This window comes from Mobula birostris (assembly GCF_030028105.1).
Source record: "Mobula birostris isolate sMobBir1 chromosome 8 unlocalized genomic scaffold, sMobBir1.hap1 SUPER_8_unloc_1, whole genome shotgun sequence".
NCBI classification, from domain to species: Eukaryota; Metazoa; Chordata; class Chondrichthyes; order Myliobatiformes; family Myliobatidae; genus Mobula; species Mobula birostris.
In genome coordinates, this window is record NW_027274036.1 from 154894 (window position 1) to 167104 (window position 12211).

At 42.2% G+C, this 12211-nt stretch overlaps 1 protein-coding gene across 1 annotated transcript in view; it reads right to left on the minus strand.

Annotated features, from left to right (window-relative positions):
* Window positions 1-256: 256 nt before the first annotated feature.
* Window positions 257-12211, minus strand: part of LOC140191992 (serine/threonine-protein phosphatase 2A 65 kDa regulatory subunit A beta isoform-like) — a gene marked incomplete at its 3' end in the record, with an annotated part of 60317 nt that continues 48362 nt past the window's right edge. The window contains exons 10-12 of the mRNA XM_072249905.1: window positions 7915-8088; window positions 1107-1167; window positions 257-411 (exon numbers count right to left, since the gene is read on the minus strand). Coding sequence (XP_072106006.1) covers window positions 257-411; window positions 1107-1167; window positions 7915-8088 — 390 coding nt within the window. The remainder of the gene's footprint in view (window positions 412-1106; window positions 1168-7914; window positions 8089-12211) is intronic.

Here is a 12211-nt window from a genome sequence, read left to right on the forward strand (position 1 = left end):
TTTAATCTTCTGAAGATAGGCATAAAGAGCCCGGTTCAGTGCTGAAACATTTTGTGGTTTCAGCATTATGGTTTCTGGGAGCCATATACTGAAACATTTGCCTGGTTTTCTGCATTACAGCACTAACCACACTTCTTGGTATGTCGTTAGATACAAGGTGCCAGTCTATTCAGAAATCCCAGACCGGGTGGGTGGAGCAAGGCTTTGAAGACGCAACAGTGTGATGGAGGGAAGCTGAAGCCACCAGGGCACTTACATTGACACAGAACAGGGTGGTCATCCTGTGCAGATAGTTGGGGTCATTGGACATGGCCAGCACTTTAGGGATAATGATGTTCTGCGCCCAGGCCTTTCCGAATTTCTGGGTCAGCTTCTTCAGGTTATTGGTGGCTGCTTCTCGGATGGCATAAACTGAAAGAGAAGCCATGTGTCTCAGTCTCAGATCCAGACAACCATTGCTCACATTATTTACATTTTCCTGCTCTGAAATCTACTTGCCGATGCAGCCCTGTGCACCAGAGGTGGGTGTGTCTACTACACTGATCGTCAACAGGGAGCGCACCCCTGCTTGTGGCCTCCTACTTCCTTCACCCATCCACCCACTCCATGTTCAAATCGTAGAGTCTCGCCTCCCTCCTCCTGAGATGGTGGGGACAGGAATGAACTCCCTCAGCTGATTAACCCACCCACTCCATGTGTGTGTGTGAGAAAGTGAGACAGAGAGATGGAGTGCCAACAGGCCTTTCAGTTCTTCAACTCCATGCCGACCATTGCCCTCCCATTTACACAGCTTTTATGCTCCACACATCTCCATCAGTGCCCCCTGATTCTAACACTCACTCACACACCAGGGTTTGCTAACAGTGACTAATTAACCCCCAAACCCACACCTCGTTGGGAGGTGGGAGGGAAATGCAGCATCCATGGGAAACCCAAATAGTCACAGGGAGAACATGGCAAACTCCACACACAGTGAGTGCCAGAGACTAGGACTGAACCTGATTCAGGGACTGGGAGACACTGAATTTACCCACTGAGCCACTGTGCTTCCCAACGTACGGTGTCTGTGTACAATGACAAGTAGAGATATGAGCTGTGATCCTCACCGTGATCAACCAGCCAGGCCATACAGAGAGAGTTCAGCTTCTCGTTGAAGAACTCCATACCCTGCAGAGATAAATGGAGAGCGTGTTTAAGGTGGACACTGGCTACCTACCACATAAGCCTTTCGACAGACATACCACAGTCAGAACAGCGACGGAGGGTCACTAGTAGCACATTCCCCAAGCCACAGCCCTCTGCCTGTGTCAGATTCCAGTGCAATGGTACCTCAAGTCTGGCATCGTGTCAAGGCCTGGGAAACGTTCCCAGGGTCTGAAGTCCAAGTAGGAATATCCCAAGGTGATATCTCCAGAGAATTATGTCCAGTAGGGTTCTACCCAGGGATCTGATGACCAGTAGGAACCTGCCTAGGGAGAATGTCTCTAGGGAGTAGGGATCTAAGCTAGGGAAATTACGCTGGGGTTAATGTCCATTATGAATCTATCCCGGGGGATGTCCTGGGGTCTGTTGTCCAGTAGGAACCTGCCCAGCAAAATGTCCCTGGAGTCTGCTGTCCAGTGGGGATCTACCGCAGGGAGATGCCCCCAGTGTCTGATGGCCAGTAAAGACCTATCCCCAGGAGATGTCTCCAGAGTGGATAAAGGGAATTACAGAGGCATGACAGAGGAGTTAACCAGTATGGATTGGAAAAGAACACTGGCAGGGATGATGGCAGAGCAGCAATGGCTGGAATTTCTGAAAGCAATTCAGAAGGCACAGGTAACATATATATATATCCCAGAGAGAAGGAAGTATTCTAAAGGAAAGATGACACAACTGTGGCTACCAAGAGAACTCAAAGCCAATATAAAAGCCAAAGAGAAGGCATATAATAGGGCAAAAATTAGTGGGAAGTGAGAGAATTGGGAAGCTTTAAAAAATAACAGAAGGCAACTAAAAGAAGTCATTAAGGTAAAGATGGAATAAGAAAGTAAGCTAGCCAATATTAAAGAGGATACAAAATGTTTGTTCAGATACATAAAGTGTAAAAGAGAGGCAAGAGTGCATATTGGATGGCTGGAAAATGTTGCTGGAGAGGTAGCAACGGGGGACAACGAAATGGAGGACGAACTGATTAAGTATTTTGTATCCATCTTCATTGTGGAAGTCACTAACTACCAGGTGTCAAGGGGCATGAAGTATGTGAAGTTACCATAATTAGAGGGAAGGTCCTTGGGAAACCAAAAGGTCTGAAGGTAGATAAGTCACCTGGAACAGAAGGTATACACCCCACAGTTCTGAAAATGGTGGCTGAAGAGATTGTGGAGGCATTTGTAATGATCTTTTAATGATCTTTCAAGAATCAATAGATTCTGCAATGGTTCCAGAAGACCAGAAAATTGCAAATGTCACTCCACTCTTCAAGACCATAAGACATAAGGGCAGAATTAGGTCATTTGGCCCATCGAGTTTGCTCCGCCATTCAATCATGACTGATCCTTTTCTGCCCTTCCTCAGCCCCACTCCCCAACCCTCTCCCCGTAACCACTGATGCTGTGTCCAATCAAGAGCCTATCAAGCTCTGCCTTAAATACACCCAATGACCTGGCCTCCACATCTGCCTGTGGTAATAAATTCCACAAATTCACCACCCTCTGGCTAAAGAAATTTCTCTACATCTCTGTTTTAAATGGACACCCCTCTATCTTCCACCATGGGAAACATCCTTTCCACAAATACTCCCAGGCCTTTCAACTTTCAAAAGGTTTCAATGAGATCCCCCTCCTTATCCTTCTAAATTCCAGCAAGTACATATCCAGTGCTAACAAATGTTCCTCTATGATAACTCTTTCATTCCCAAAATTATCCTTGTGAATATCCACTGTACCCTCTCCAATGCCAGCACTTCTTTTCTCAGATGAGGAGCCCAAAACTGTTCACAATACTCAAGGTGAGGCCTCACCACTGCATTATACAGCCTCAGCATTACATCCCTGCACTTGTATTCTAGACCTCTTAAAATGAATGCTAACATTGCATTTACCTTCCTCACCAACTCTACCTGCAAGTTAACCTTTAAGGCGTTCTGCACAAGGACACCCAAGTCCCTTTGCATCTCAGATTTTTGGATTTTCTCCCCATCTAGAAAATAGTCTGCACATTTATTTCTACTACCAAAATGCATGACCATGTATTTTCCAGCATTGTATTTCATTTGCCACTTCCTTGCCCGTTCTCTTAATCTGTCCAAGTCCTTCTGCAGCCGATCTGTTTCCTCAACATTACCTGCCCCTCCACCAAGCTTCATTTCATCTGCAAAAGTGGCAACAAAGTCCTCTATTCCATTATCTAAATCATTGATATACAATATAAAAAGAAGCGGTCGCAACCCCGACCCTGTGGAACTCCACTGGTCACTGGCAGCCAACCAGAAAAGGATCTTTTTATTCTCACTCGCAGCCAATGCTCTAACCATGCCAGTAACTTTCCTGTAATACCATAGGCTCTTAACATGGTAAGCAGCCTCACGTGTAGCACTTTGTCAAAGACCTTCTGAAAGTCCAAATATACAACATCTACTGCATCTCTTTTATCTATCCTATGTGTAATCTCCTCAAAGAATCCAACAGGTTCGTTAGGCAAGACTTTCCCTTAAGGAAACCATGCTGACTTTGTCCTATCTTGTCTTGTGTCACTAAGCACTCCATAACCTCATTCTTAACAATTGACTCCAACATCTTCTGAACCACTGAGGTCAGGCTAATTGGTCTATATTTTCCTTTCTGCTGCCTTCCTCCTTTCTTAAAGAGTGGAGTGACATTTGCAATTTTCCTGTCCTCTAGCACCATACCAGAGTCCAGAGATTTTTGAGAGATCATTACTAATGCCTCCACAATCTCTACTGCTACATCTTTCAGAACCCTAGGGTGCAGCTCATCTGGTCTGGGTGATTATGGACCCTTAGATCTTTCAACTTTTTGAGCACCTTCTCCCTTGTAACCGCACTCACTTCCCTTACCTCACACCCTTCAACATCTGGCACACTGCTAGTGTCTTCCACAGTGAAGACTAATGCAAAATACTCATTAGGTCATCGGCCATCTCCTTGTTTCCCGTTATTATTTCTCTGGCCACATTTCCAACGATCCTATATCCACTCACATCTGCCTTGTTTTTTTACATACTTGAAAAAGCTTTTTACTATCCACTTTGGTATTGTTAGCTAGTTTGCTTTTATAGTTCAACTTTTCCATCCTAAAGATTCTTTTAGTTGCTCTCTGTAGGTTTTTAAAAGCTTCCCAATCCTCTGTCTTCCCACTAATTTTTGCTCTGTTGTATGCCCTCTCTTTTGCTTTTCCATGAGCTTTGACTTCCCTTGTCAGTCACAGTTGTACTACTGTGCCATTTGAGTATTTCTTCATTTCTGGAATACATCTATCCTGCACCTTCCTCATTTTTCCCAGAAATTCACACCATTCAAGAAGGGGTAGAGGCAGAAGAAAGGAAACTATAGGCCAGTTAGCCTGGCCTCAGTGGTTGGGAAGATGTTGGAGTCAATTATTAAGGATGAAGTCTCAGGGTACTTGGAGGCACATGATAAAAGAGGCCCAAGTCATCATGGTTTCCTCAAGGGAAAATCTTGCCTGACAAATCTGTTAGAATTTGAAGAAATAACAAGCAGGATAGAGAAAGGAGAATCGGTTGATGTGGATACTTGGATTTTCGGAAGACCTTCGACAAGGTGCCAAATGAGGTTACATATTAAGCTACGAGTCCATGGTATTACAGGAAAGATTCTAGCATGGATAAAGCAGTGGCTGATTGGCAGGAGTCAAAGGATGGGAATAAAGGCAGCCTTTTCTGGCTGTGGTACTTCACAGGGGTCTGTGTTGGGACTGATTCTTTCTACATTATATGCAAATGTTTTGGATGGAATTGATGGCTTTGGTGTAATTGCATTTTTTTGCAAATGATAAAAAGACAGGTGGAGGGGTAGGTAGTTTTGAGGAAGTAGAGAGTCTACAGAAGGATTTAGACAGATTAGGAGAATGAGCAAAGAAATGGCACATGGAATACAGTGTTGGGAAGTGTATGGTCATGCACTTTGGTAGAAGAAATGGAAGTGTTGACTATTTTCTAAATGGAGAGAAAATTCAAAAATCTGAGGCACAAGGGGACTTGGGAGTTCTTGTGCAGGATTCCCTAAAGGTTACTCTGCAGGCTGAGTCTGTGGTGAGGAAGGCAAATGCAATGTAAGCATTCATCAAGAGGACTACAATATAAAAGCACTTATGTAATGTTAAGACTATGAAGCACTGGTGAGGCCTCACTTGGAGCACTGTGAGCAGTTTTGGGCTCCTTATCTTAGAAAGGATGTGCTGAAACTAGAGAAAGTTCACAAAATGATTCCACAATTCCACAAAACTAAAGGAAGTTCACAAAAATGATTCCACAATTGACAACAACATGTGCGGACTGAATGATTTCTTCAATAAAAATGTTATGAATAAACCAGTTCTAAAATCTGTAGGCAAATCTTATGGTCAGAGTGATGTCGAGTAGGGATCTAGCACAGGGAGATGTCCCCAGAGACTGATGTCCAATAGGAACATCCGAGGGATACGCCCTGGAGTCTAATGTCCAGTAGTGATCTACTCCAGAGAGATGTTTTTGGGGTCTGATAACGGGCAGGGTGATGCCCCTGTGGTCTGATGTCCAGAAGGGATTTACCCCAGGATGATGACCCCGGAGTCTGATGTCCAGAAGGGATTTACCCCAGAGAGTTACCCCAGGATTTTATGTCAAAGTAGGGACCTGTCCAAGAAGATGTCCTTAGGGTGTGCTATCCAACGAAGACCTAACCCAATAAGATGTATTTGTATTGGTTTATTATTGTCACATCTACACAGATACAATGGAAAGCTAGTGTTCCTACAGATCAAATCATTACACAGTGCATTGAAGTAGAAAAAGATAAAACAATAACAGTGCAGAATAAGTGTAAAAGCTACCAACAAAATACAATGCAGGTAAACAATAAAGTGTAAAATCATAATGAGATAGCTGTGAGGCCAAGAGTCCATCTTATCGTTCAAGAGGTCTATTCAAGATCCTGATAACAGTAGGGTAGAAACTGTCCTTGAACCTGATCGTATACGCTTTCAGGGTTTTGTATCTTCTGCCCGATGGAAGAGGGGAGAAGAGAGAATGTCTGGGGTGGGTGGGGTCATTGATTATGCAGGCTGCTTTACTGATACAGCAAGAAGACCATAGACCATAAAACATAGGAACAGAATTAGAGTCCATGGGAGGGAGGCTGTTTCCTGTGATGTGCTAAGCTTTGTCCACAATTCTCTGCAGTTTCTTGCAGTGACAGGCAGAGCAGTGGTTGTACCAAGCTGTGATGCATCCTGACAGATTGCTTTCTGTGGTGCATTGATACAAATTTATAAGAGTCATCAGGATCATTGCAATTTCTTTTAGCCTCTTGAAAAACTAGAGGTGTTAATGTACTTTCTTCGCCGTGACATCAACATAATCGGACCACGGCGGACTATAGATGATGTTCACACCTAGGAACAGGAAGTTTTTATCCTCATGTGCACTGCCACACCCTCTTCCCGACATCAATGACCTGCTCTTTTGTTGACATTGAGGGGCAGATTGCTGTCATGATATCATGTCACTAAGCTCTCCATTGCCTTGGTGCCTGATGCCCAGGAGAGTTCTACACAAGGGAATCATTCCCAGAGTCTGACATCCAGTGCAGGTGTACCCCAGGAGTCTGGAAACACCAGAAGTTGATGTACACTCGGCAGGACTGACCCAAAGCACTTTCCTCCCAGTGAAGGATGTTCTAAAGATGAGACACTGCAGCTGGTGTGAGAAAAGGCACAGGGACACAACATCTTGCTGGATATCTGTCATATGAGTCATTAAACAAGGTCTCTTCATCCCTATTAGATGGATGGAGATCCTGGGAGTTCTCCCTCTGTCCTGGATATGAGATCTACCCCTCAAGCAGTGTCACCTAAACTGATGATCCCAACATTGTAGGGTCTGCCTATGCCTTGCAACCCTCCTTAGGCCAGTGATTGGTTTCTCTCTCAGTGGCTGTAAGATGCCTTGAGACACCCCCAAAATGGGGACAGCTGCTGGGTGGACAGGAATCTTTCATAATCCTAAAACATAGGAGCAGAATTAGGCTATATGGCCCAACGAGTCTGCTCATTATGGCTGATTTATTATCCTTCTCAACCTGCCTTTCCGTAACCTTTGATGTTCTAACTAATCAAGAATCTGATCAACCACTACTTTAAATATACCTAATGGCTTGGCCTCCACAGCTGCCTGTGCCAATGAATTCCACATTTACCACCCTCTGGCTAAAGTAATTCCCCTGCATCTCTGTTCTAAAGATTTTTTTTAAAGATTAGCTTTATTTGTCACATGTGCATCGAAGCAGACAGTGAAATGTATCATCTGTGTCAATGACCACAGTCTGAAGATGGGCTGGAGGCAGGCCCCAAGTGTTGCAATGTTTCTGGTGCGAACATAGCAGGCCCACAACTTTGTACATCTGTACATCTTTGTTATGTAGGAGGAAACCAGAGCACCCGGAGGAAACCCTTGTGGTCACAGGGAGAATGTACAAACTCTGTACAGATAGTGGTGGGAATTAAACCCTGATTGCTGGCACTATAGAGCATTACGCTAGCTGCTATGCTTCCATGCCACCCCCATTAACCTTCTGTTCTGACTGTGGCCTCTGGTCCTGGACTCTCCCACGACTGGAAACATTCTCTCCTTGTCCACTCTATCCAGACTTTTCAATATTTAATAAATTTCAGTGGAGGCAAGTCAAATTCTCACCAGCTGTCCTGCCAACAGGGGCATATACTCGATGATGGCGAGGCGCACCCTCCACTTGGCATCTTCTGCTAACTCCACGATTGCAGGCAGCAGTGACTGCGACAACTGCTTGATACCAATCACCTCGTTCACACACTCCAGGTTGGAGATGATGTTCAGACGGACCTCTGAGCACTGCAGGGGTGGGGGGGGGAGAAGAGTGGGAATGGGACGTGGACAAGAGGTGAAGGATCAAGAAGGGGATGGAGGGAGAGGAATGAAAGTAGGTGCAAGGGAAATGAAGAGAGAGGAACAAAGGTATGATGAGGGGATTTAATGGGTGGGTTGGGTGGGATGGGATGAGGAGAGGAAGGAACAGGGTCGAGGTGGGGGGAGGTGACAGAGAGAGATTACCTCGTGTGCACAAGCGGGACATTGAAACCACATCACAACCCAACACGAACACGAGACTCCCTGCAGCGAAATGGGATTCGGTTGGAAACACCACAAGGCTAAAATCAGACCAGTAACTTGAAGAATAAACATGAGCAGGAATAAGGGTTGGGGGGGAAGAGATGACTGGGGAGACACATACTCAATGTTTTATGAGCAGCTCTTCCCCTCCACCATCACCCTGAACAGACAATGAACCCATGAACACTATTCCAGTATGTTCACTCTCTTTTTGAGAGATTTGTGACAGACAGTAGTCTGGTTCAGGGGTCTTTTTTGACAGGAGGTGATGAGAGGACAGGAAGGAAAATGGCTCAGAATGCCATTGTAATGCCTCAGAGTCCCCGTTGTAAGAAGTGCTTTGTGCAGATGAATGGCTCCAAGGAGGAAGGGCCAATACTCCTGAGCAAGAGAGAACCTGTTTGTTCGAGATGGATTTCCAGCGAAGTTCAGAATGTGGTACGTGCTTTCACAGACTGTGGGTAAAATGACAACTCCAGGATAAGTTCCAACTGTATGTGCACATTTGGACTGGTTTAACTGTAATAAGCCCTTTACTTCTCTTCTTCTTTGTCCTACTAATTGTTCGATAAAGCTGAAATTTGTAAGTATATTTTCTTTAATTTTATGCTGTGTACCATCTGTTATTTCTTGCCAACCAACAATTGAGTATGGGCTGTATTTACACAGCATTCGCTCAAATCAAGGTTTCTTTAATCGGAACATCATGATGTCTCATGTTTGATTGAAGCCCAGACCATACCGACCCCAGATGCATATTGTTTATGAAGGCTGGCCTTCTCGCCGCTGTTGGCTGTTGGCAGAGCCAGCTAATGAGCCAAGTTTGCATACGAGCTTGGTGAGGGGGTTACATATATAAAGTAGTGCAAAAAGAGAGCCAATATATAGTGTGTGTGTGTGTATATGTGTGTGCGTGTGTATGTGTATATATATCAATCAGAATCGGGTTTAATATCATCAGCATATGTCGTAAAATTTGTTCTTTGCAGCAGCAGTACATGACAATATAGAAAAAAACTAAATTATGGTAAGTATATGTATATTAAATAGTTAAATTAAATAAGTAGTACAAAAACAGTAGTGAGGTAGTATTCATGGGTTCAATATCCATTCAGAGATTGGATAGCAGAGGGGAAGAAGCTGTTCCTGAATCACTGAGCACATGCCTTCAGGCTTCCTTCCTGATGGTAGCAATGAGAACAAGGCATGACTAGGTGATAATGGATGCTGCCTTTTTGAGGCATCACTCCTTGAAGACGCCTTGGATACTATGGAGGCTAGTACCCATGATGGAGCTGACTAAGTTTACAACTCTGCAGCTTGCTTCAATCCTGTGCAGTAGTCCCCATAACCCCCACCATATCAGACAGTGATACAGCCAGTCAGAATGCTCTCCACAGCACATAGGTAAAATTGTTGTGTGTTTAGGTGACATACCAAATCTACTAAACTCCTAATGAAAGATAGCTACTGTCTTGCCTTCTTTATAGCTGCATTGATATGTTGGGACCACGTTAGGTCCTCAGAGATAATAACATCCAGGAACTTGAATTTGTTCACTCTCTCTACTTCTGATCCCTCTATCAGGATTGGTGTGTGTTTCCTCATCATACCTTTTCTGAAGTCCACAATCAGCTCTTTGGTCTTACCGGCGCTGAGTGTAAGATTGTTGCTGCAACATCACTCAACCAGTTGGTATATCTTACTCCTTTTCTTTCTTTTTAAATCTTTTTATTAATTTTTCAAAATTACAAACTCAATAACAAAGTTGGTACACAGAGATTGGAAAAATGTTCATCAACATATATAAAATGAATTTTAAGTAACATAGATATAAAAGACTTCCAAACTCATAATGAGATTAAGCATTAAAAAAGAAACAAAAAGAAAAAATATATATAAACAAAAAAAGCCCCAAGAAGAAAAAAAACAAAACAGGGCTAGACCAACAGCTTATATCGGAGTCCTGACGAAGGGTCTCGGCCTGAAACGTCGACTGCACCTCTTCCTAGAGATGCTGCCTGGCCTGCTGCGTTCACCAGCAACTTTTATGTGTGTAGCTTATATCGGACATGTTCAATAATGTCGTGAACTCCACTCCTCTCCTCATATAACTTAAGTTTAGAAAAAAGATTCGGAAAGGTCAGATTACATCATATGAAAATGTTGCATAAAAGGTTTCCAAGTTTCTTCAAATTTAACCTAAGGGTCAAAAATATCACTTCTAATTTTTTCCAAATTTAAACTTAATATGGTTTGAGAAAACCATTGGAATGTAGTTGGAGGATTAGCTTCCTTCCAGTTCAACAAAATAGATCTTCTCGCCATCAAAGTAACAAAAGCTATCATTCGACAGGCTGAAGAAGACAAAGATCTATGTTCTACCACTGGCAATCCAAAGGTTGCCATAATAGGATGGGGTTTTAAATCGAAGCATAGAACTGTTGAAATAATATCAAAAATGTCTTTCCAATATTTTTCCAAAAGTGGACAGGACCAAAACATATGAGTTAAAGAAGCCACTTCAGACTGACATCTATCACAAGTAGGGTTTATATGGGAATAAAAACGAACTAGTTTATCTTTGGACATATGAGCTCTGTGTACTACTTTAAATTGTATTAAAGTATGTTTAGCACATATAGAAGAAGTACTAATTAACTGAAAAATTTTATCCCATTTCTCTGTAGGTAGGGAAAGTTGAAGTTCCCTTTCCCATTCATTTTTAATTTTGTCAGATATATCTGGCTGTAATTTCATAATTATATCATAAATTATTGCTATTAATCCCTTCTGCAAAGGATTAAAGCCTAAAAGTTTATCAAGAGTGCCAGAAGGATTGGAAGTCAGAAAGGTAGGCAATGTAATATTTTAAAAATTTCTTATTTGTAAGTACCTAAAAAAGTGGGATCTAGGCAAATCTAATTTCTCAGATAACTGCTCAAAAGACATAAAGCAGTTATCCAAAAATAAATCGCGAAAACATATTATACCTTTCGTTTTCCGTATCAAAAAGGCTTGGTCCATTACCGAAGGTTGGAAAAAAAAATTAGATATAATAGGACTTGATAACATAAATTCATTCAGGCCAAAAAATTTATGAACTTGAAACCATATTCGCAATGTATGTTTAACTATAGGGTTGAAAATTAGTTTATTCAATTTAGATAGTGCAAAAGGCAATGAAGTTCCTAAAATGGAGGCTAAAGAAAACCCTTGTACAGAATGGCCTTCAGGGGTTACCCAATGTGGGCTTGGAGTTATATTCCAATCTTGTGTCCAAAATATTAAGTATCGGATATTAATTGCCCAGTAATAAAATCTTAGGACAGGCAATGCCAAACCACCTTCTTTCTTAGATTTCTGTAAGTATTTTTTACTTAATCTGGGATTTCTATTTTGCCATATATAAGAAGAAATTTTAGAGTCAAAAATATCAAAAAAAGATTTAGGAACAAAAATCGGTATCGCTTGAAATAAATATAAAAATTTGGGTAAAATAATCATTTTAAAAGCATTAATATGGCCAATCAATGATAGAGACAAAGGGGACCATTTGGTAATCAGTTGTTTAACCTGATTAATTAATGGTAAAAGGTTGAAATTGAATAGATCCTTATGTCTCTTAGTAATTTTAACTCCCAAATAAGTAAAATAATCAGTAATCAATCTAAATAGAGAATTTCTATAAATAGGAACCTGCATATTTAATGGAAAGACTTCACTCTTACTTAGGTTCAGTTTATAACCAGAAAAGCTACTAAACTGAGCAAGCAAAGTTAATACTGCCGGAATAGATTTTCCTGGGTTAGAAATATATAATAGTAGATCATCTGCATATAGT